The sequence below is a fragment of the Brienomyrus brachyistius genome, chromosome 6, assembly GCF_023856365.1.
Source record: "Brienomyrus brachyistius isolate T26 chromosome 6, BBRACH_0.4, whole genome shotgun sequence".
Lineage (NCBI taxonomy): Eukaryota > Metazoa > Chordata > Actinopteri > Osteoglossiformes > Mormyridae > Brienomyrus > Brienomyrus brachyistius.
In genome coordinates, this window is record NC_064538.1 from 1,704,268 (window position 1) to 1,730,630 (window position 26,363).

Here is a 26,363-nt window from a genome sequence, read left to right on the forward strand (position 1 = left end):
ATTTTGGAGGGAGTGGGTGGCAGGTCATTGACCCCAGTTTACAGACCAATGCAGGCATGACCTGCGTATTTCATGGAACCTATTACATTACTCTAAAGCTGTGCTCGCAGTGCAGATGTAAAGGGCTCGCTCTCCCCTCTGCAGCTCCTTGGCTGCTGCCCTCTGTCCATATGGTTTGTTAGTCCTCTGCCACCCCCGTCCCATTCTAGAGGTTTCCCATAGGCCTGAGGACTGAATGTGTTGGCGTTGAGGAGACACCAGCAAGGTCTTCTGTTGTCGCGAGGATGTGCCATCATCATCTATAGAACCCGGGAAACATGGGAAATGTGCATTTCTGTGAGGGAAGGGCCCTTAATGACTGTGAAGAAGCACCCTCATCCAGATGCAAAGTGCTCCTCTATACGGTCTTACTTCACTCAACAAGCTTGTTTTAGCTGCTCAGCCAACACATTCTGACAAAATGACACATTACCCCTTATAGTTCATTCAGTTAAAGAGCTGGACGTTTCTTGATCAGGTGATTTGTGTTAAGTCTGTGACTCAGTGTTAGTTACCGTAATCCGGCGGCCTCTCCTCTGTGCTTCACCACTAATGTTTTCACCTCTCGACTCGTCTCGCCCAGCTAGGTCTGGCTTGAGCTAATGTAAACAGGATTGCTGAGATGTTTCTTCTGCTCCTTCTTATTCAGGGAGGGCATTAGATTAATATTTCAATAATAATAATAATAAATAAGTCTTGTTGGGGAGTGTTTCTAGGACAGGCTGTATGCACTCTTCCTGTGTGTGAATTAAACCAAAGACATCAACTGCCACCCCCCACCCCCCCCCACCCCCGCTGTTGTTTGCAGTACAACATGGTTCCTGTTTGTTAAGATCTACATCGTCTCATCACATGTACATGAACGTGGTTCCTGGTTCCTTACAGGCCTTTAAAGACATTTTTGTTCAGGTACTAAGCAAGAACCATTAAATAGCTATCTTTGGTTGGTCATGAAATCAAACCACGGACGGAGTTTCGCAGCTTGATTTCCACACTGAAGCACTTTGGCTATCTTTCCATCCATGCATCATTCAAAAGCGCTTATCCAGTTCAGGTTCATGGCGAGATTGGAGTTTATCTGAGTAAGACTATGGGAAATACAAAGATGCTGATTCACCGGACTGGAGTACCCACAGGAACCTGTACACCATGGGGAAAACATCAAGACTCCATGCACAGGATTCAAACTCCCCAATACTAGCCATTGAGTGACCATAAGGCCCTACTCTATATATCGAGTTGTTTACGCTCTTTAAAATTTGAGATAGAAAGCCATGCTAAATTGCCGTAGTCAACATTGTCTTGCTGCGCAACCGAATGAAGAAACGTAATCACTACATGCAAAAAGATGGAAATATCTAATAGGTTTAGAGAGTAACACAGCCCATGCATTTTCTTGTACTGAACCCTTCTAATCAAAATTGAATTCCCCCTTTGCTGTTGGAGCCACGGAGCTTTCTCCAGGGGGAAGCTGCATTCACAGGGTGAATCACTGGACCAGTTAATCAGTTTCCCCCCAGCAACAGAGTGCTGCGAATGGGGAGCGATATCCTTGTGCACTTGCGAAGGAGACGGCGAGGATAACAGTAATACATGCGGAATCAACAGGCCATCAGGTGGAACGTACAGTGGATGGTGGCCCCGGATGGGACCGGGGAAACGGGGGCCCACTTAGGCTGCCTCATTACACATTTCTCTGGCTCTCTAACGTAATGTTCACCTTGGGCTAATACCTGACACAGCTGCCACGGCTGGAACCTGGATCAATGGCATCCCCCTGGGACATCAGACGCTGCAAATCTTATAAAAATACCGAGGAGCATGAGAGTTAAACCACCCTGTAGCCAATTCTACACACAAAGGCCAGGTCAGGGCCGGGAGCAGAAGTGGATGAAGGAGAGTAATAGGGTTTGCGTGGAGGGAGGGTCGGTAAGGAGGGGAAAGAGATGTTAGTAGCTCCAGAAGCTGGAACATCAGAAGAAGAATATATCTCATGTGAAGGCCTGTGAAATCGTCAACAGGCCCAGCCAGGGAGGCTTAGTGACAGTGTCACTGGTGCTGGCTCTACCACAGCTGGGCAAGGAGAAGGGAAAGTGGGGGGGGGGGGGACCTGCAACTTAACACACCCAGAGCCTCGGTATGAGTGTGATCATGTGACAAGAGATACAGCAATACATCGTGAGAGGGGCCACGATATCTGTACAGATCAGCACATTGCGAGAGGAACCACGATACCAGTATGGAACAGCACATTAGCACAGGAACTGCTGTGCCTGTATGAATCAGTACATTGGGCGATGAACCAAAATACCCATATGGAACAGCACATTAAGAGAGGAATTACAATACCTGTATGGAACAGCACAGTAGAACACTAACCACAATACCTGTATGGAACAGCACATTTAGTAAGGAACTATAATACCTGTATGGAACAGCACAGTAGGACACTAACCACAATACCTGTATGGAAGAGCACATTTAGTAAGGAACTATAATACCTGTATGGAACAGCACATTATGACAAAAACTACAGTGCCTGCATGGAACAGCACATTAGGAAATGAACCACAATACCTGTATAGATCAGTATATTAGGTGGTGAACCACAATACCCATATGGGAGAGCACAGTAAGATAAGAACCACAATACTTGCATGGAACAGCACATTAAGGCAGGAACCCCAATGCCTGTACGGAACAGTGCAGTAGAAGAAGAACCACAATGTCCGTATGGAACAGTTCATTAAGACAGGATGCACAGTGTATGTATGGAACAGTACATTAGGACAGGAACCACAATTCCTGTATGGAGCAGCACATTTGGAGATGAACCACAATACCTGCAAGGAAAAACACTTTATGGAAAAGAACATTAGGACAGGAGCCAGAATAATTATACAAAGCATCATATTAGGGAAGGAACCACAATACTTATATGGAACCAAGGATAGCTCAGGACACTGGCAGAGGCAGTGAGCTCAGGGAGAGCGAGCATGGGGGTGTTGGGTGCTGGGGGGGTACAGATGGGTCGCTGTGTAAGAGTGCGTGCTAGGACAGGTGGGCAGCTGTCATACCGTCCCGGCAGCCAGCAGGTGGCCTCTCAGCTCTGCCCCCCTCCCACCCCCTGTAGGTCACCTTGCTCTACCCACTCCGCCGAGACATCGGCAGCACGCTCCGCCGATTCTCCCGCCGTTCTGCCACCTCCCCACACTCTCTCCGGGCCACCGATGCACCGGGACTGTGGCTTGCCTTTCCTGGTGGTGGACTTGATCCAAATTCCCCCCCCCCATTTACTTTGTGAATTTGTATGCCTCTTTTAATGCTGGGGGGGTCATTGTCCTTCTACGATGGTAGGTTTGAGTCCTCAAAGAAAGAGGCGTCCAAGGCTGAAAAAGCGCCGGGTTTAAAAAACGACCCGTTGAAATAACAGATGACTACAAGGAGACGTGTCGTCCTCCCTCTAACGATCTGTGTGCTACTTCGAAAGGTGTTAGAAACAAAAAACAGCCAGTCAGCCCCGCCGGAGACTGATATTTGTGAAGAGAAACACATCATGGTCCAAAGGAAGCTTAATGGTATAGGTAAAAACATCCCATTGATCTTCTGGGCCCTCCCTTCCTCTACCGCCTTAAAACCTGAGGAATGCGCAATTAAAAGAACAAAGCCGTATAAGCGGAGAGGACAAGCTGCCATATTTACAGTTTGTGTGAAGCCGTCACATGTCGGCTTTATCGGCAGCCCGCCGAAGACAATAAATCGATTTCGGCGAGACAAAGAGGTGCTTTACAGCCACGTTATCATCTGTCGCGCAAAGGCAGCCATAAAACGGAAGAGAGGGGAAAGTTAAATGACAGTCTTAAAGTGTCTGAGATTTCAGCTTTAGTGCGTCTCTCCCCAGCACAGCAGCGGCCTTCTCCTGTTTTTATACCCTCCTCTTTTTCTGTGCCCGTTTGGGCGCTGTGTTGCCCTGTGCCCTCCGCCGAGGCAGGCGTGTTCTCTCTGCCCGTGCCTTCCAGTGATTCCTCCACTCTTTGTTGCCCTCTTCACTGGCATCTTTGCTCTGTCCTGAGGGCACATGGAGCATGTAAAATCCCTGATCGTTCCCATCATTTCCCTTGAAGAAGGAGGAGGGGCAACAGGAAGCCCATTAGAATAATAAGACTTGTTATATTTGGGCAAGCTGTTGAGCTATGATACGGATGCACTGTGCCTCTGGGTGGATGAGCACGCTAATGATATGCAGCTGTCCAGCTGTTGGCTGCTGAGTACCTCCCTCCCCCAGCCCCCTGTTCATGCACGCGAGCAGTAATATCCATCCCCGTCTTCACCAAAATGGCTGCAGGCCTCCTGTATACTTCACGGGTACCTTATCATGAAACGATTCAAGGTGGAAAAAAAGAGAAAATACAATTTGAAGGGGGGGGGGGGGGGGGACAAATCCCTTCTTGCTTATTTCTCAACATGTGGTCAGTCCCTCATGAAACAGAAAAAAATAAGTAAGTAGAAGGAGTGCCAGCTCGCAGAGGTAGGTAGTCCAGGTCCGGAAAGTAAAAATCCAGATACGTGGTTCCTCTCGTAACTAAGATTTTGGTTCAGTCAACCAACTCTGTGACTGCGTCTCTTTGTACATGGTTGGTTGGTTGAACTAAAATCTTGGACTGGACTTTAACTCTCTGGGCCTGAACTACCCACCTCTGCCAGCTGAATGTAGGAGCACATGCCAGGAGGGACACGCCTGAGCCAAAAGCGGTGAAGCGGCCCGGGAGCATCTTCGCAGAACGACACAGAACCAGAACCCTTTTCCAAGCTTTGAGCGCCTCCTTTTTGTGAGCACTTATTTAGACAGAGCTCGAAATAAAGCATGTCACGGCGATCCGTTATTGGATCCCACGATGTCGCAGAGGTGTGTGACCTCTGAGCCGTGTGTTCTGCCGGCACTTTCCTGTTTTCTTCGTGGAAAAGAAAAAATACGAAGAATGAAGAAGAAAGGCAGTGTTTCTGTATTCCCTGTACAAAATTAGTGTTTATAACTGGTGTGCTGATTTATGTTTTCGGCCGAGATATTTTGGGCACCATGCTGGCACCGGAACTGACAGTTGGAAATAGATGCCTGATTTCATGCTCTTTCATGAAACAGGGACAATAAGTGATTCACTATCATTACCTTACGTTTAAATTAGCAGCTATTAGCCGCACAGGGTGACCGTCGATGCTGCACTGTCCCGCCCGAGCACTGCGTCCTCCCTGTCTGGGGATATGCATTTTTCCTTTCGCATTTTAGCCGATAACATCAGAGCTTTAATTAAAAGCAACGCCTAAGAATTGGACCTTAGTGCTTCATTAGAGGCTTTTGATGCATGACTCAATAAAATCACGATAACATCCAGAATTAGCGAAACAAACCCTTTTATTTAAATTATTGCTTCCTTAATTTATATATAAAAAAAACAGTGAGTGATCTGCAGTCTAACAGGCACTGATATGTGGCTAGTAAACAGATGACTGCAGCCTTTTTATAGATGTGGAGAGTCGTTGTTAAGGGGCTGATTGGTAACTATGGGGCATGATCGCAATTAACACAGAGGTGCATGTCTGCGTCAGACCTGCAACAGAAGGTCACGTGGGCTGGGCTGAGAGCTGGGAAGTGCAGGCTGAAGGTTTGAAGTTCGAGGGGGAGATCTTCAGTCCATCTCTTCAAAAGTAAACCCTCAGAAGGTTTTTTGGTCTCTATATTTAGAAGGAGCTATTTGTTTTGTTTTTTTGAAAACTGACCCTCCAGGAGTGGGTCTTGAATCACATGGAGAGGTATGTCACATTGAGGCACGTATCAGTTACGTTTTCCAAAATCGGTCAGTGAGGTAACTCTGCTGCTGATTTGGGACCATTGTAACTCTTAGTAACATTTTATCAAACGTGGACTTGAAGGCTTCATAGTCTGGTCCAGGTCCCATCGCCCTTCTCATTTTTGTCTTCATATAAATGGGTCTTCAGCTAGTTAGCGATTCATAGTCAGTCATGTAACTGGGCATAAACATAGACTTCAGGGCTGACCTTGTTCACTCCCATTAAGATTTCGTAGGCTTGGATCACATGACCAGTCGCCTAGACTGAAGAGTGATTGTACCCTGCCCTTGTATGGCAGTCCTGTATGGACAGGGCTAACTCCGCTTGCTCTTTTTTTTTTGTTGAAAGATGCCCCTCCCCCAATGAAGGGATAAGTGCTTCTCCCTTAAGGTCCATCAAGCCAGGTCTGGTAAGAATGGCTCTTCTGGCCTTCCCCCAGGAACTGAACTACACTCTGGCCAAATTGTGTACTCAGTAGGATAATGGAAGAGTGCATTGGTGATACATCATGGATTTGTAATCAAACACGGTAATCAAAGAGTTGCAGGTCTCAACTACAAGAAGGGTCCTCAAGTAGGGATGGAATTTAACTATGTTTGCTACTAGCTAAGTGGACACGTTCAGTGAACAAAATATTTTTTTCACTATTTAGCAAGCTAGTGTTCAGTATTTTGTACTGAATTTCATCTAAATTACCATCTTGTCCTCAAGTCCCATGGAACCTTTGACATCCTCCACCCTAGTAGTCTTAGTAAGAATACACTATGAGCTGTATAAGTCTATCACATATAAAACTGTAAGCTCTGTAAATTGCCTTGGGTAACTGCATCCCGAACAACTGACAGTGCAGTAGGTGTTATCTCCCCCATAAAGCCTTGCTTTACATTTTATATTGATATAATTATTCAGAGCTTGTGATTTATGTCCCAGTGAAACCTGCATTGGACAAGCGGATATGGAGGGTGGGAGGATGCGTATTTTTTTTTTTTTGAATGCAACCCACAATCCTTCAAATGTATTTTCTGTAATTTCTACAAGTATGTTTAGTTTTTTAAATTGCTAAGCTTAAAAAAGCAATTGTACAAAATGGCCTTTATTAAAAACTAATTTGTGAGAGCAGTCCGGAGATAAACCAGTGAAGGAAAATCGAGGGCAGTAAACATAATCCCAGACAGACTGTGACTCTGCCACAGCTGGCTGCAAAGCTTTTATGCTAAATGCTGGTAAATGTCAGCATATTGCCACGAATCATCTTTTACACGTTGTTGTGTCACTCTTCAGTTATTAACCTGAAGCGTGCAGGCAGTGAGCACATCTCAAGGTTAATACGCATCCTCTCCATCACTCTCTCCCCCACCGTCATGGTTCCGATTGTGAGCAAAGGGCCCTGACACCATCTAGGATGCACACATGTTGTACCCCAGTTTTTTTTTTTTAAGTCATTCCTCTGTAAAAATTGTCTGTCAGATTCATAATTGGGGACGTTTATCCAGTCAGCATGCTGAATTAATAAATTTTATTTTTCTTTTAGTTGCATGAAAATAACACGTCGACAGAGTAATGAGATCTTATGTCTACTTCAGTGTCACTTCGAAAAAAAATTATGCAATATGTGATTTCCCCACGCCTTTGTACAAACGCGTATACAAAGTGTTCTTGTTCCAGTATGTCGTACTTAGTAATTGTTGTAGAACTATTGGCAAAAACTAAATTGCAGATGGCCAGAATATCCACGTTAAGAGAGATGACATTGTCCTTATGTAACACAATCTGCAACCTTCCAGTAAAGTCAATCGTAACACCTTTTTGTGATGCAAATATATATTTTGCACAAACAGCTATAGTAAATCAATAGTTACGAAATACAAGCAGATTGAACAGAACACTTGACTGAGGAAATTGACATAAAGATGTATATACATGCCACACACACACACACACACAACTCTCTCAGTTTAAAATAACTTGTCCTTTGTGGTTTCTAAAGAACTTAGAAATTAGTTTATGTCATGCTGGGATCCAGTGACTACTGGGTAGAAGATGAAAATGATGAATGAGGCCCAACAGAACATAAAAAGGGTGAGATCTGACAAGGCACCAGGAGATGACAGTATTCTACTCTGGTAAATATCCTTGCGTTGCTGCAAATCCTCTCTTGGTTTTATCTGTATTCCTCCTCTGAAAGGTTGTGGACATAAGGAGGGGTAAATTGGTTTGTGAATTAAGTAGGCTTTTGAAAGTTACCGACGCCGTAAAAATTTCCTTAAATATAACATGACTTCTAAAAGACTCGTACAAATCACGAAAGGCAGGAAATTTTGTATCATTATACCTACCATGTGCTTTTTTTTCTCACCAAATAAGAATGAGGTTAGAGAATACTGGTCATCGGTATAGTTTCAAAGAGATACAAGCCGCCAATAGACCTCCCACGTCCCCTGCCCTCTGTATCCATGGTGACCCAGCGGATGCTGGGTTAGGGATTCCATCGCTGAAATGATAAAGTATTGTTGAAAGGCTCCCAAGGTTATCTGAAACCTGACGAGTGAGGTGTAGAGTGAGAAGAGTGAAGGAGAGTGAAGATGGAGTACAGATTCAGGGAAGGTAGGATCTCCATCTATATGAGATACAGCTCAGTGTGGCCCAAAACAACAATGATGGCTCCAAATATTTCTCTGTTTATCATACTTGCTGAAGTTCACACTTCACTAAGTTATACATTTATGCAGCTGGAACTCATTTTATGGCAGAAACGTTTTAGGTTAAATATCTTCCTCACCAGTATGACAGCAGGGCCCCTCATTGGGATATGAGTCCTTGTCATTATTACCCAGAATGCTTTTCTTTGGATGGCTTCCTTGGAAAGACCCGAGATGCCAGCTGGATCCCGACCCATCCCCGGGGTTCCTCAGACGGGTAAATGTGACGCCGGCTCCTGTACCGTCGCTGCTGGACCGGCCCGCATCCAGCGGCAGGCTCGGTTTGCCTCCCGTCCTCCGGGTTGTGCCCGCTCAGATGCCTCGCACCGTACAGCGGGATTGCTGTCGGGTCCAAATGTGCCCGGTATGAATTTCAATCCCCGAGATGCCGCATTTGCATTTAAAGGAGGCACACGCATGCGAGCGTCGCATGCCAAGGAGTGGCCTGCCTGTCGGCCGTCAGCTGCCTGCTCACAAGGTGTCACTCCGCCGCGAGATACGGCATGATAGGGTTCATCGCAATCGCCGGCTCTTCTCTCCACCTAACGAGACAAGTGAGATATAAGGTGAAGGAGGATTGCCTTGTTTGCAGGGAACACGTCATCTGGCAACGTGTACCCATCTTGCTCACCGGCCTGCAGCGGCACGGACGTGCTCTGTCCAGTGACGGATGCGATGACAGACCGTCGGAGGGATGCGAGGGCAGGAAAATGGGTGTTTTATGGGGGGCCACTGACCCGTGTGATTATTACCATGTGAAATTAGAGAGAGCGTGCTCACGCCTGCACGTGTGTGATTTTTAGATGGCGCAGCTCGGCTGTGTTTATCCATGCCGACACGCTGCCGATTTAAGTCGATCCCCAGTCTCCATCTGTACCCCGGGAGCCCATGTTAAGCTGAACACCAAACATCTCCTTCCCCGTGTAACTGCTCTCTGGCGTTTCACCTCTGTAGTTCTCCCTTAACAAAAAGCTGTAGCATCCCTGCAACATTTTTTTTTTTGATAGGTCATTTTCCGAAGACGTATAATTCATTCTCTACTCAGACTCGCTTTTTTTTTTCCCAAAGAAATCATCAAGCTCCTGTTAATCTCTGTGCTTCCCTCGGGAGTTTGGATAACTTGCAGAAAACTTCCCTCCCGTCTCCTTTATCGAAGACAGAGGGTCTGTCTTGTCATAATAAATTCCAAATGTGGCTGATCTTTTCAGCTCATTTCTTGAGGGTCCCCATTACTTTTGGCCCCGGCCATTCCCCAGTTTTACATCGCTTCATTGCTAAAATGATTTGATTTATGGCATGGCGTGCCTTTTCGCGTTGGCTCTGGTCCTGGGAACCATTCCTGATGCCTCCGAGTGACTGGGAGATGAAAATGTTAAATTATAAATGAATCTAGACGGAAATCCTGAGCAGGGACATTTAACATGTGCATGTTTTGCTTTGGGTTCATTTTCAATTATATGTGCCTCAGAGTCATACGTACGTACGGCCGATATATCCCCAGCAAGCTGACTGAAAGAGTGCTGGGAGTATGAGCGGGAAGGAAAACATGCTTCCTAGAAGGCTTTGGTTTGCGCAGTCACTGATTACCCAAATCAAAACTTAATTACTGATTTAAGTACGAAAAAAGCAAACAAACAAACATGCAGAAACAATCAGCACAGGGTTCAGAAGTGCATCATTCCCATTTTGCTTTCACTTGTTCGGTTGCCGGGTGGCTTGTTCTCATGCTGTCTCGATAAGAGTGTCGTTGGGATTTTCCCTTCATGTTTAAATATGTGTAATTCTGATAAGATTAATGGGACTGCCTAAGTAATCATACCTAGGACATATGCTGAGAACAACCTTTCTATATGTCTGACACGTAGACCCACCTAAAAAAATTGTTTTAATATAAATATTATGAACCTTTAACAGAAAAGCTTTGCCTGAGTCAGATGCTCCTTGAGACGATCGGATCGCCTGGTTCTACGTCGTTCTTCCATGCAGTAATTCTCCGACACCTCCATGCACGTACATGCTTGTGATTTGTCTCATATTCTTGCCATTTGGCCTCCTGCATTGGCCATAAGTGTCTGTAAAGCCAAGTTAAACGAGTGCGTGTGAGAGTTTCCAAATAAGCCGTTTCATTTAATAGCTAAAAAGACAATGGAAAAAAAAAATCATTAATGTTTAATAGCAATGGAGCCACAGTCAACGGAACGCATCTGTGATGTCGTGGTGACAAGCTGCACTCATAATGTACGTGCGACGTACTGGTGTAGGTGGCACGGTGAGTCGCACTGTCACCTCACGCCTCTGGCACTGGGGGCTGAAATCCCACCTCCGCTCTCTGAGCGTAGATCACATGTTCTCGCCATGTTGCGCGGGTTTCCTACAGGTGCCGTTGACTCTTCCCACAAATTGGCGACTCTAAATAGCCCTATGTGTATACGTGGGTGATGCCCTGTGATAGAATGGCATCCCGTACTGGGTAGGTGGGGGACCAGGCACACCTGCATGATCGCGCTACCTGGCCAAAAATGATCATGCTTTGGACATGTACACTTGGTGCAGAAGTGCTCAGACCATTCGGGTGGTAAACGTCGCACCATAGGAAACTGCTAGCTGTTGTAATTTAAGTGGGGGAGGGGGGGGAACCATGAAAAATGTTGATTGCGTAAGTATTCAGATGTCTGAACTCAGTATTTTAGTGGAAGCACTTTTGGCAGCAATTAAAGCCTAAGTCTTTCTGGGAAAGTCTGCTAACTTTCCAGGCCGGCTCACACTCTGTGCTAACTTTGGACGCATCCTTCTCGGCAGATTTGCTAAAGCTCTCTGCAGTTGCTTGGGGATCGCTTATTGACAGCTGTTTTTAAGTCTTCCTACGGAGTCTCAGTAGTATTCGAGGCAGGACTTTGCCTGGGCCACTTGAGTACATACAGTATCTCATTCCAAAGTCAATCCAGTGTTGACTTATACTTTGGATTGTTGTCCTGAAAGGTGTATTTTCACCTCAGATTTCGGCAGACTGAAAGAGTTTTTCCTTCTTGTGTTCTTCTGCACTCTTCTCTATGCACTCCTCCTTCCCCAGCTCCCTCGGGGGATAAGACACAACACAGTGCCTCCACTGCCGCAGTGTGACCTTCCCGGAAGGTGTCTATGGGGTGAGGTGCCATGCTGATCCCCAGTCAGACCTGACCCTCTTCGTTTGGACTGAAAGGTGCAGCTGATGTCATACGACAAGGGCCACTTCTGCCCCCACCTTTGGCTCCACTCGGGAGTTCTGTTCCAAACTCCGCGCGGGCTTTCAGATGGATTATTTTTAGCTGTCGCTCCCTGCTGCCTGTCCTGCCAAACGGGCTGGTTTTGTGTTTTCTGGAAGGTGTTGACTGGTGCACATTTCCTCTCATCTCTGCCGGTGAAGTTCCATAGCTCTTCTGGTCTCGCAGTGTCATCCCTCAGCAGTTTCATCCGTGGTGGCCTGATCTTCGCCGGCATCCGGGTGGTAACGGTGCACATTCCGCTTCTTCGCGGTGTGTCTGTACCCGTCTCCGTGTCTCTGCCTTTTCTTCCGTGAATTCTCCCCCGAGCATTGTGAAACCTCCCTGCCTTTTGACGATCGACCCCTGGCTGGAGCGAGACAGCCGTTTACCTTCTCCGCTCACAGACGAAGGTCATTGTACTTCTCGTGTTCATTATAGCAATTTTGGGCGCACAAATTAATTTTTCTCCAGCAGCATAAGCGTTTTGCAGTCATTAAATATCCCCTTTTCTTTCATATAAAGAATCCTCTGCTCCTTCTTTTACCGTTTGATCGCCCGGACCGACCCGTGTTTCTGCTTGCTAATAGCCACTTAATGTCTTAATAATTAATTGGTAATAAATAACCCTCCCTCCAAGTTCACATGGCAACAAAATTTTCAAAAAATCACAAGAGTATGGATCCTTTATGCAAGCTACTTTGTAAGCTATAATGACTCAAGCAGCGCCTGCATCAGCCGCATGAAGAAGGAGTGAATAACATGCCGGAGTGAACAACCCCCCCAGGCTGTATCTGATGGTCATGTTGTGTCTGAGATAATATTATTAAACAGAAGGGGAAATGCCCGGGGCAGCTCTGCTCCTATTAAGATAACGCATATCACAGAAATCGCGGGAAGTTGAGTCACTCCACTGGAAACCCGACTTCCGTCTCATTGTACAATGGGTAGGTCAAGGACTTCCATTGCAGGGAGAGAGAGAGAAGCAGAGGCTGGCCGTAAAAAGGGTTGATGAAGGGGAGTAACGGGAAAAAAACGTGGGAGAGGGATGATGACAGAGTGAAAAAGGGAGCTGCAGAGAAATGTGGTTTAGACGGAGAGGGCAGCGTGGATGGCTAGGGGAGGGAGGGTATGCGGATCCAGAGCTAGCGTGAAGCATCTAATTAAAAGACCCTATCGTGGGGCAGTGGCGGGGGGGGGGGTCCACAGTGGGCTGCCTGTGACTCCGCCCCCATCTGTCAGGTCCCCTGACACTAGTCCCGGGGAGTGAGTGATGAGACGGAGAGATAAACAGGAGCCAGGCCCTGCGGGCCGAGATGTAGACGGTCGCTTGTGGCATTTACGGAAAACGGTCGCGGCCAGGTGTCACGGGGGGGGCATTGCCGCCTCTCTGTCCAAACGGGTTGTTTTACCGCCGGATGAGCGAAGGATTCCAGCTGAGTCACTCCGGCGAGATACGTGGTCGTGTTAAACTGGCAAAATGCGATGGGTGCCCACCTATGCAAACAGTGACAGCTTGAAGGGCTGGAAGGAGCAGATGCCCCAGGCAGGTGTGTGCCGCCTTTTGCATGGCATTGTGGGTAAGGGGGAGGAGAACCATGCCTCGGGCTGTGCCCCTCAGACACGGAGCCACTAATGAGGTCCGTCCGCGGCCCGTCCTCCAGGCAGCGGAGGTGCTGAAAGCTGCAGGAGACCTGGACGAGGTCCCGGACCAGACCGGGGGTGCGACCCGCACAGGTGGGGGGCATGGGTGCCCGATCCCTCCTCTGCCGCGAGCCGGACTGCACTGGGCCACTCATGAAAGTATAATAAAGATACAGTCTTCATCAAAAGGAAGAACCTGGCAGAATCAGGGCAGGTCTAAATTAAAGGGGCAGACAAAACACTACAGAGGAGGATCTTTCACATTAGCTTTTATTTAACCGATCCATTAGCGTGCAAGAAATTAAAGTCCCTTTGTTTTACTTTATATCCTATAGTTTGTCCACAGCCCACATAGTAAGAGAAGAAACTCGACACTCAGGGGGTTTGGGGTCAGCTGATATCGACGCAGGTCGGGTGTCCTGCGATGCGTCGCGTCGTCTGTCGGCTCTGACTGATACCCTCCCTGTCTCTCTCCCCACCCCTCCTCCCTTCCCAGGCCACAGAATGGGTCGATGATACTGTACAACAGAAAGAAGGTAAAGTACAGGAAAGATGGGTACTGCTGGAAGAAGAGGAAGGATGGAAAGACCACGCGGGAGGATCACATGAAGCTGAAAGTGCAGGGTGTGGAGGTAAGCGTCAGGCGCTCGCGTGCCCGCCTACCCCCACCCCCCCCCCCCACGAGGACACGCACACGCGCGTGCTAGGGAATAACATAAACAGCACATCAACAGTTTTTCCTGACAAGGCAGTGTAGCAGGAACAATTTATTTGTACCTTATTAAGCACCAAAAGGTACCTTTGCTCCAAGGAGCTCGCATTAATCTTTCCCCACGACAAGCATCCGTGCTGCAGCAGGTACTTTGCGAGGACCCGGGGCCCTCAGCCACTTCAGGACTGAGGAGGATGTGCTGCTGTCATGCTGTCCCTAGTTAATGCCCGAAGGGGTGGAGCTCTGCTCCTTAGTTTTGACAGGCACTTGTTCAATTTTGGCATAGTGGTGATTGGTGGGTGGGAAGGGGAGGGGGAATGTTGCTGTGGCGACAGTGCTGGACCCCACAAGCCCATGTGGGCTCGCTCCTCTGCTCTCTCTCTCTCAGCCTCTACACAGCAATCCCTCTGGGTCAACGCCCCCTAATGGGAGGAATGGGAACTACATCTATATGATATATTGTGATGCACAGATACAACTGTATGAGTCTCTTGAGTTTCAGTATCAAATAAGTACATTCATATGTTCATGGACTGTTTCCTCTGGCAAAGTGTTCTGTCTCTCCTCTCTTTCACTTGCTATATATGTGACAATCAACAGCTTATTTTCACTGCATGGGACATCTGCGGGTCTGCAGCCTGCTCGGTATATTTCCAAGGCATGCACATTACCGTCATGGCCGAATGGACCTGGTCTCACTCTGCAGCCTTACCATTACAGTCCAATGGTCCAGAGGTATCAAGTGCAGGATGTTCTATTCCGGAATAACATCAATACAGCCCTACATGTAGTGGAAGCAAAGATATTCACGGTCATTGGAGTTTGGGTTACACCAAGGGGGGGCCCCGCCCCCTCATGGCAAGCCCGCCTCCTGGCTCTGGTTCAGCACCCCCCCCCCCCCCCGATCTGCGTCTGGCAGGCTGATGTTTTGACGGTGCTGGGGTTTGTTTAGACCATGCAAATTGCTTCAATTTACACAGTGCTAATTGCTGCAGGGTGGCGAGGCAGCTGCTGGAGCTGGGGGGCGGAACGGCGAGCGAATCAGCGCCGCACTGCCGGGGGATGCCACGTGACTGGGGGGGGGTGCCCTTGTACACCCCAGCAGCCACACTCATTCAGGGTTTGGTCACCACTGACCCTCTGGATTCCTGTCCCACTCCCCCGCTGGCTGTCATGTACGCATTGCGATCCTGCTGTGGCAAACTGGTGTCCCCATTTTTTTTTTCTGATTGCAGGGTGGGCAATCAATCATGGGGCCACAATGAGGCGTAATAACCTTCCCCTATCGCACTATGTCAGCCTTGTTTACATAAAACACAAATAAATGACTTGACATTTGCCTCCGTCGGTCCTGGAGGGGGATGATTTTAATGAGTACACTGGGGATTTTACAGGAACAGAGCCACCCCATGTACTCTAAAACGGGCTGCAAAAGCCTGTGTGCTGTCAGAACCTATTAGTCACCCAATGATGGTTACTTGGACCGGGTCTGTCGAGCAGAGAAGCCTCCTGAGTGGCCGAGGACCTGGGATGGCACAGATGGAAACACTGTGGCCGTGCAGGAGTCACAGGGGAGTTTTTTTAAGGGGCGGCACAACGCGGGGAAAGGTTTGGAGAGGCCAGTGTCCGGCCCGCGTCAGCGGCCCTGGCTCACCCATCCGTGTAAATGCTGCCCCCCTCCCCCGGTATCTGTGTAGCCACGTTAGCTGTCACCAGCTACCGCGTCTGCCTTATCCATTCCCCCACCTGGGGCCGGCATGTGTGGCGTCATTAGCAGTTAGCCGAGGCCGGGGTGGCCCAGCGAGCGCCGTGGCTCCCCGTCCACCAGGAAGCGGACGCCGGAGCGAGGGTGGGTGGCCGGTGCTGCAGAGTTAGGGGTTAGCAGACGGCACGGCTCATTGTCCACTAAGAACGGCAGCGCCTTCCAGCACTAGCGGCTAGCAGGCCGTGAAATAGCAAGCTGCCTCCGAGACAGACATCCTTCCCCTCGTAGATGGGCGGTGAACAGGAGAGGAGAGCTGGAAGGACAGCATCTCTCAGACAGAGGCACGGCCAGGGGCCCCATCAGACATTCAGGTCAAGCATCCACATTCCCGTAATGATTAATATTAGATGTTTTCCATTTTGAAAGAACGGACGGATCGCATTTTATTTTCCACCCAGTCACATGTTCGGAGCTGTTAGTTATGGCCGCAGTACTGAAGCCATAACTAATGCTGTTTGTCTGGTTCAAGATCCCGCACTTGTTGGGTCCTGTCTGTCTCTAAAAGATGCGTCTCCCCATAACTCTAAGAAACTATGTCCTGTAAACCTTTCTCCTGTCAGCAGCATGAATAATTTTTACATGCCACCTTTGATCAGTCAGATACTTAAATAAGCGCCTAAATAGAAGCGCGGAATAACTTCTTTACGACAGCCTGTTAAGGATTCCCCTTGGAATGTGCCGTGCAGTTAACTTCACAATTAAACTGAAAAAGTACCATTAAACAAATGCAGAAACAAAGGGAAGGCGGCTGGTCATCGTGCAGTTATTCGGAAGCACCGTGTCTCAGCACGGAACCGGCCGCCGTCCCGATCGACTCATAGGTGCGTCTCGGTAAACCCGGAGCGGCGTGGAGACGGGGCAGGACCTCACAGACGACCTGGGATGTTGTCGCTTCGGCCGCTGGCATGTGTCGGCCTCCTGGGGTGCGTATGGGGAGGAAGCCTCGCACCGAGGTGCGGAGCAGAGGTCGGCCGGTCTCACGGCAGCGCTGCGGGACGCCGTCCTGGGAGCTCCTCAGGGCTGGAGGAGAGCGGCAGGAGCCTTCAGGAGCACAGCCTCGCTTTCGTTATTTTTCTTAATTAGCTCTTAATAAGGGCCCCTCTTTCTGACGAGCCCCTCCGCCTTATCGGATATGTGGCTCGGCACCCCGCCGATCTTTAATAATCCACCTAAACACACACAGAGCTTCCTTTAAGCGGAGGAGGCAGAAGCCGCATGTTTCATTACTACAGATAAGCGGCAGAATGAATCTGACAGGTGGGCCCAAGATTTTCACCAAGGGGGGTGGGGGGGCATCACTGGTGTCAGCATGATGCCACAACAAGTTGTTGTGAACTGGAAGGTGGGGGGTGTGTTACTGGTTTGAGGGTCCCAGAATGGGATGAGGGAGTCTTGCCCCCCACTTCCTCATGGCTCTGATCCTCCCAGTAGCACCACGATTGCCCCCCCCCCAGCCCCTCGTCAATAATTAGACAGATTTCTGCAATCTTGCCATGTTCCTTTGTGGCAAATCCATCAAGTGCGTCATTTCAGTCATGCGACCGCGCAATGAAGGAGGGTAATGGAGCATGCGCAGGCCGCAATCATTTCTGTTCGCTGATAATAATGAAGACAAATGTCAAAATGCCTGCAGCACATGCTCCGCGGCGCGGGGGCCGGCACCGAAGACGCGTGGCCAGCAGACGATGTGCAGGGTGACCTCTGTGCGCGTACCTCCCCCCGCCCCATCGACAAGGAATCGCCTCTAAATCCCAGACTTACGTTTTTCCTTTTTTTTCCTAGCAGAGTTTAATATTAGAACGATCTAGTGTTATTTTAAACATGGACGTAACCGTACCGGTGCAGATTTGTGCATGCGCAGCTGAAACAGACGCAGGAAGGCATCTGCCAGTAGCATCCGTGGAATGAAAAAAGGGAAAGAGAAAAACGTGTCTTCTCTGGCCAGCCACCTGCTGATACGTGGGCTGATGAAGAACGAGGGATGTTCCGAATTGTCGGATGCAACAGATATCAACAGATTGTGGAGCCAGGTGTAAAGAAGGGCAGCGCTTGCTGTCGCTGGGAGCTTCCACTTGCACCCCCCGCCCAGCCCCCCTCCTCACTCCCATCGTGTGAAGCCATAGTAGAATTACAGAAACATTTTAGAAACGTCTGTACCCTTTTTCAGTTGTCCCAGTTTTAGCTGCATCTTCTCCCCGATCGCCAGCTTCATAATAACCACAAATCGGTTCATTCGCTTTCTCTCCTTGGGTCTCAGGATCTTCTAGTTTCCCATCCCTTGGTTTTATTTCCTCCACTTTTTATCCCAGTCAGGGAGAAGGCGACACAGGTGAGATATTTTTTAGAAAATACTTTGTTAGATGCTATCATGCTGAGTCACGGTCCTGCCTTTACACACATTGTCGCCGATCTTATTCCTTTCATCAACAGAGTAAACTAGTAGTGCAGCATTTGTAAACCTTCCTGTGATGATTAATTTGAGATGTTTTCCATTTTCAAAGAACAGTGTTACTGTTTTACTGCCATGGTAATCATAGCTTAAATTCTCATCCATCCATCCTTCCATCCATCCATCCATCTTCGCACAATTTCAGTACAGGGTCATATCACACTGCCCTGTGATGGGCTGGCCCCCCATCCTGGGTTGTTCCCTGCCTCGTGCCCATTGCTTCCGGGATAGGCTCCGGACCCCCCCACGACCCAGTAGGATAAGCGGTTTGGAAAATGGATGGATGGTCATATCATACCATCATATCCTCCAAATACAATTGGTAACTAAACAACCTTAATAATAAATAAATTTCGTTGCGAGAACAAAGACAGCAATAAACATGACAACCTAGTTGTTGATAAAGATCTGTGCCCCCTTTTTTCTTCTCTGTTTAAATGAAAGCCTTGTTCCCTCACTACACACTAATAAAAATACTCTGTTCTACCATAGCATGACATCTGTTAGTTTTACAGCTGATTATGAGAAAGTGTATGACAAGGCTGTGTTGAAGTGTACATACGGACAGATGTTTTCATTTAAGTCCTTATAAATGTAGGTGCTTTACAGAATCAATTGTTATTTCCAAATCAGTTCAAATGCAGTAAATTGTGGAGGTTTTTTTTTGTTGCCATTACATTTTCCCACGTTTAGTGAAATTGCATGATTCCATTAAGACTTACTTATAGTACTTACTTATAGTACTTACTTATAAGTAAGTAGGGTCTTATTTTCAGTGTTATCTGAAACTTTTTAAACAATTCCATCAGGTTCACCTGATCCGGGTCAGCAAATCATCTGTTCTCAGAGGGCCACTTGGTACTTATTCTGCAAGTAGCCTGTGTATGCCTGTATTCTGGCAACACTGTGGAGCACTAATACATCTCGAAACAAGATATATTTCCACAGAAATTCGGCAGAGTAACGCGCCATTCTCATAGAAGAGCAAGGAGGAAAAATGGCGCAGTGATTAAATACCTATGGTAATGTCATATTCCCCAGGGCTCCCCAGGGCACGTAAACTGATCTAATCATATTCCAAGAGATTATTTGCGCATAACCATCGTAGGAAGTGGTATGTTGATACAATAAAATGTCCACTATTTATACAGACTGATGATTCCCATTTACTACTACCTGGCCACTTCCACTACTCCGCAAATCATGCAGTAATTTCATAAAACTTTACAAATTATAGAAAAGCAGCAGGTTATTGCCCAGCCTGCTTAAAAACGCCTGGTTTGCCTTCACAAGCCGCGTCCTTCCTGAACGCGATCCTATGTGACCGTGAAGAAACTGCCACATTACTTAGTTTACCTGAACATTTACTGACACCTGCTGGCTAGTGTTGAACGTATAAAGATAATAAAAATAAAATAAAAAATACCAACAGAAACCTTTTGTGTGCAAGTAACCCACAGGTTGCGGGACGGAGGGATGTAATAGGTGGCTGCGGATTTGTGCTTTATCGCAAACGCTCAGCTTCCAGCCACTATCTGTTGTCCGTCTATCCTCTCCATCAGTCTCCTGCTTTCGCCCTGTTCGGTACCACAGCGGATCTCCATTAACGTGGAAACACCAGCGTGTTCAGCTTACTTTCGTTGTGGTTTTCCCACAAGTTTCTTTAGAAGTGCTGTTTTTATTTTACTGTAAAGTATTGCGGCGTAATTATTCAGTAGCTGTAGATGTTCAGCTACTTTACCTCTGTGTTTTTCATTGCACAGCTATCAGGAATACAGTCCAGCGACTTCAGCGAGATCTGGGGCTAATTTTGACCCCGGCGCCAGTCACAAATGATGCGTTATCTGCATCTTTTCCCGAAAATATCATCTGTCACTTGTTGATTACCGCCCTGCATGGATCCTTCTCGGCCGTGCTGTATGGCCCTGGAAGACAGATTGTGGGAAGTATGTTTTGCGGCTTAACGTGACCGTTGTAGCTGGCGTGTAAAACTGCGCTTATGCACATTACTTACGAGACGAATGCATCAGTGAAGGACGCGATCAGGCTTCCTTCCTTATCCCCTCCCAGCCATCTTTTATCCGTTAGACCACTTGAGCAAAACATGGGCGATCCCCGATCAAGTGATTTAATATACCCGTCCCTCCCACTGAGACGGGGAGAAAGAGGGAGAGAGAGACCCAGCAACGCTGGGCATGTTAAAAGGCGGGTGAATAGCTAAAAACAGAAGCCCGTGAAAGCTTTCCGTGACACGCTGCCCACGCAGCGTGCGATCGCCTGATCCGCTGCACCGAGGGGCTGTAACTCAAAGGGCGCCGCTCTTAATGGGCGCCTCCTGTTTTAACCTCAAATGCGCTCCAGAAAGGTTACTGACTGCGCCTTATACTAATAATCACGATTAATATCAACTTCTCTCATTATTGGTTGACACCGTGCAGGACTAGAAGAGTACATCGAGGGAACGCTTCACTGGAGGCGTGGGCTGCGGCGTATTTAAATAATTTACAGTGCTACAAAAAGGGTTACATTCCCAAGAACCTGAACGGCGCTTGTTACGTAACTGGCAGCGTTGCGTGTCATCCGTGAGGAAACTATTACCGCGGAGATTAAAATAAAACATATGTAGATTGTTGCTTGTTCTTTATAGGTCTGCCCTAACGCTAAACGTTTCCCTACGACAGCGTGTCGTGTCACTCATATGCTGGAGACGTCCTTCCCCGCAGGTGCCGTCAGGGACACACGCACAGAGGCCATACAACATCGCAACCAACAAATCTCCTTCATTTGTGTATTCTGTTTTTCACAGTAAAGTGTTTATTAAATTCTCTTTGTTGATATTATTAATTTAGACCTAACGTAAAAAATCGGTCATACATTTAACCATGTCTGTCTGGCTGCATTGTAGGGCCCCATGGAGGCCTCGCTCAGTCTCCCCCATCCTTAGGATCGCCTCCGACTTGGTTATATACATAGTCTATAATATACAGGCTATATGACTTGGAAGGCAATATATATTTGAAGACTGTATAATATCTAGTGAATCGATTCAGAGAACTGTCAGTTATCATTTAATTACCTAATGATTTTCTTAGTCATATCTCCAGTAACTTCGGTTTCTGTTAAACTGCAATTCCGGCGATGGCGACAATGGAATTATTCCGCTCATAAACAGTGGATCTCCTCCATATTGGATCAGCCTAGGTGGACTGGAACTTAAGGACAATTGTATGGATCATGATTAGATTTTCCTGTGAAGTCTCAGATTCGGCCAGCTGAACGACACCAAGGAAAACCGCCGTCAGCCGCGACAGCTGCCACCTCTCCTTTGTCACTGGTTTATTTATTTAGTTCCCCCCTCTCTCTCCACAGACCTCTTTAAGGACATAAACCCAATAAAGACATTTGTCAGTCTTCCCCTTGACTGTTCGATTGCTGCCCCTCCCCCTCGGCCTCCTGTCCCCCCCCCCGTCTCGGGATGAAATATACACCATTCCCGGGAAATGCCGTTATACTTTGCCGGGCTGTGTAGTTCTGCCGACCCCTCTCCGGAGTCGGGTCGTTTTCAAGTGGATCGCGGGCACAGCACAACTTTTGTGATTTCATTTCAAGAGCCAGGAAAAGGAGGGGGGGGGGGAGGGGGGGGCAGGAGAGAGGATGGTGATCATGAAAGTATCTGGTTTTGTTAGCATCCCATGCCCTGATCAGACGATCACTAAGAACGTGAGTTTGCTGGACGGACATCCGCAACTGACCCCTAATTTTGGCAAGCACTTCTTGCACCTTTCATTCGTACGCATGTATGAAACATTTATAGGTTTGTGCTATACTGTGGTTAAAATGCGGGATTTATGCATTATTTAAGCTCAGTGTGCGGAACTGGATGCCGAATTATGTTTATTAAACGTAAAATCAAACCAGAAATGATCAGAAACATCCAGCCTTCAAAAGGGTTTATAATGAGGAGGACGAGGGAGTTCAAAGAGACTGCAGCAATGTTAATATCTGCTTATGCAGTATACAGGCCGTGGAGTTACTTATTTTGCAGACAATTTGGAGAGGCTGCTGGGGGGAATTGAAATTTAACATGAACGGACTGCTTAAGAGGAGTTTAAGAGAGAAAACAGGCTAAACCTTTTCGCTTGGGGCGCGACCGGTTAAAAAGCGAGCGAGCGAGCGAGCGAGCGAGCGAGCACCCCGGGTGGCAGCGGCTCACGGCTGCTTCTCCCCTCCTTCCTCTTCCTTTCCTCTCCTTTCCTCTCACCATTGTGACATCCCCCTTTTTTATCGTGCTTGTGTTTAAGTCGCATGCTCCGGTGATTTGCTCCTTTTCCCGCTTTTCTGTTTCCTTTCATTTTCCAGCCCATTTCTCTCTGATTTTTCTTTTGTTTTTGGTTTGGGGGGTTATTCCGAAATGAAAGAATGCCGCATGACAGAGGATAGATTTAAAAGCACATAAAAAAAACCTATAAAGAATTAGTCATTCTTTTATCCCCCCCAGGGATGGGGTGGGGGTGGGGGGGTGGGGGGCGCGTTCGGGCTCAGCACTGACTGGTAAAATCCTGCCATGTGAATATTTTTTTCCTTCCTCTGGTGCACCCACGCACATACCTACAAAACATACGTATGTCCACACTCAGGAATGACACACAGGAACAGAACAGAACGAAAAGGCTGGCCTTTGAGATGTAATCAATATCCTACCTTCTGCCAGTAACCACTTACTGGACCCCAGGATCCACTGCAGTGTCAGGCTGGCATCCCACCTCACTGTGGTATCATGTGTCTGTTTACGTCCTTGTGTGTCTGCTTTTGTTAATATATGTCGGGGTATTACTGCATATAAATCTGCCAGAAATAGAATGTCTGCCGTTATAATCCAGAGGTAGCCATCTGAACATGTTGCAGTGACATTCTTAGTGACAAAATCTATGATCTGTAAAAGTTTTCATGATAAATAATATAATTATTTACCTAACATATACAGTATAGAGATCATGTGATTATAAGATATCATGTGATTATATAGTGCGATCATGTGATTATAACATATCATGTGATTAAATAGTGAGATCATGTGATTATAACATATCATGTGATTATATAGAGAGATCATGTGATTATGTGTTGTTTACAATACAACAACAAGGAAAATGAGTGAGGAGCGAATGTGAAAACATCTGAAAGCATTAAAGAAGAGGCAGCAGAAAGGAAAGAGTAGAAATGCTAAGAGAGAGAGAGAGCGGCAGAGAGAGAGAGAAAGCAGGAATGAACGATACACAGCCTCAGGCAGACAGAAAACAATTGTTACACTGCCTCCCTTAACCCACTTCAACCTCAAACAGCCGATTTTTTCACTCAATTAATTTCTGCACATTGGAGCTGGTGCTCTTTGTGGAAAGGCTTATATGTCTCCGTATACAGTGATAGGGATATCTCAGACATGCAGGGAACTCACTGGGTTTATTCACCAGCAAACATGTGCTCAATATGTTCGTCTGTTTTGATAGATTTGCTTGATGGATTTTTAAATAGCTTTTCCTTCAGAAGGCTTCAGCATCCAGTGGCTGGTGTGTGTAAGAAATATTGGCCGGTCTATACAATAAATGCTCTTAATTAAATCTAAATTACCTTTGATTCAATTAGGATGCATTTATAGTTTATTAAGTGCAAATATACTATTTTGCATTTAAGTGGCTGTTTAATTGGTCTTCATTAATCATTAGGTAATTATTATTTGTTACATGTTTATCAGACTCAATGTAGGACTTTCAAAATACTTTTTTCTATGTAGAACTTTGTTTTTTAGGAGCTACAAAAGAGTCGAGTGTTAAATAGTGTCAGAGTTCCGGGCATTTGAGAGTCACTCGTAGGTCCCACGGTCTAATGGCCGTTTATTTTAAGTGCTGAAATGCAGATGAGCAGCACACTCAGCTTTGTCATTTCCAGTAGAAATAAGCAGCTGTGAAAATTAGTGGGTGTGTAAGTTGTGCTGGAGAAAGAAAAGCAAATGGGCTCCAAGCGAGATGAAAATTCTGAAAATTGCTTCAATAAAGCAATAATGACCTAAGGAGCGGAAGCTCTGTAGGCGCCCTGCGTCTCCTAGCTGGACGTGTCTCATATGGTCAGCAGCGGCTCGCAAGCCAAGAGCCTCTAAGTTATATGCCTGTAACTGACTAATGTCAGAATGCAGAAGGACCTGTTGCCCTGCACCTGTACAGCTCTCCATTCCTCACTCCATTCCATTAATCCCACCTCATCTTACGGCTGTGGGTTCATCAACGCAAACACCTGAACTGATGCTTAATGTGTTTCTGGTGTGTAGGCCTGAGTGAAGCAGGCTGCTGTCCGTGGTGCTGATCAGCCACAGTGGTGCTAACCAGGCAGCTGTTCGTATCACCATGATCTGCTTGTGTGCGAGCCAGCGGTCCTTGTGATACCCCGGTGAACCTTTATCCCTGCTCTGACTTGTAATGAATGTTTCTCGAAGGCCCCTGAGAGACAACGACGTCGCAACTTTGTTCTTGATTGACACCTGGGTACTGTAGAGCAGTGTTTCACAGTCCGGTCCTTGGGGGACCCACAGTCGGTCCACGTTTTTGCTGCCTCTTGGCTCCCGGCCTGGCAGGGAGCCCGGAAGGAGTAAAAACATGGACCGACTGTGGGTTCCCTGAGGACCGGATTGTGAAGAACTGCTCTAGACTTAGCTGCATTCTTTAGCATTACATACAAATGCACCTTGCTGCATTCTCTAAAGCTGCATGCATCCGCTGTGGGCAACCTGGATGTCACGCATTTGGGATCGTAACGAAAAGGTTGCGGGTTCGATTCGTCATTGCAATTTGTGAGGAGACGAGGGAATTGGAGGGGAGATCATTACCCTGCAAAATTTAAAGCCAGGGGACCTTTTTTAGAGTTGAAACCTTTTAAAAGGTGAGGTTATATTTTCATATAGCTAAAATAATCCAAACAGACTTTATTTAGAAAGCACGATAAAATAAGACACACTGATTTTATTTTCAGTTGGTTTCTTTTTTGGATATGTGATAATCTTTCGCCTGCTTTTTTTCTGCACTGTTGTGCGCTTCTAACCCTACTTTTGCCCAGACAGCTCTGGCAGGCTTCCTAAGCTCACCATGACCAGCACAGCATCAGTCAGGCTGGGAATGTAAGCACAAGGGAAAGTACCGGCCAAGAAATGAGCTTGTTGTGGCGATGCTGAAATCTGGCCGTGCGATGGCAGACTGTAAATCTCCGCAGGAAATTACAATTACAAAAACAGATTCACCATTTCCTGGCACGTCACCGGTAAAGATTTACAGCCGTCCTGTTCCAAAGAGCGATGGAACCACACCTCAACTCGGACGCGACCGGACGGTCAAAGAAACAGACAAATTCCAGAGCACCAAAGGAAATCATTATTTGCAAAGCATTTTATCGCCCTGCTTGTAACCCTGGGAAGTCTCTTGGTTTCCCAGACCATAAAACTGTTAGACAGCATTCAGTGCTGGCTGACATCAAGAAGAGAAATATCAGGATTCCCCCCCCCCCCCACTTGAGCCTGGGGGGGGGAGTGATGCAAATAGCATGCTGGGAAAAAACGAAGCGGGGAAGCGCTGAGACGTGAGCAGCGGACAGCTAAGGAGGTACTGATAAGGAGCAGCAGTCGGCGGTCGTGGGCGTAGCGGCACGGGACTGACGTCAGGGACCGTCCTGAACATGCCTGACAATTACAGACCCATAGGCAGATGACTCAGAAATAATACATCTCAAACTGTTAGCCCAACAACAAAAAAAAAGTACGACAGTTTTCCTGCTTCCTTGGCAGTCCTTTGCATACTGACATTTGCAAGTCCCAAATTCATTAATCTTCAGTGGGCACAATCCAGCACAATCATTTATCCATTAATTTAAAGAGAAGAGGTGGCGTCCTGCTAGTTTGTCCTCCAGCCTGCACCCCCCCCCCCCCCCC

General features: G+C 47.2%; 1 protein-coding gene across 3 annotated transcripts in view; it reads left to right on the forward strand.

Annotated features, from left to right (window-relative positions):
- The window catches only part of camta1a (calmodulin binding transcription activator 1a), a 285,485-nt gene that overhangs the window by 146,914 nt on the left and 112,208 nt on the right, over positions 1 to 26,363 (forward strand). For all 3 annotated transcript variants that reach the window (XM_049016578.1, XM_049016579.1, XM_049016577.1), the window contains one exon: positions 13,965 to 14,100. In XM_049016578.1, the coding sequence (XP_048872535.1) occupies positions 13,965 to 14,100 (136 nt within the window). The remainder of the gene's footprint in view (positions 1 to 13,964; positions 14,101 to 26,363) is intronic.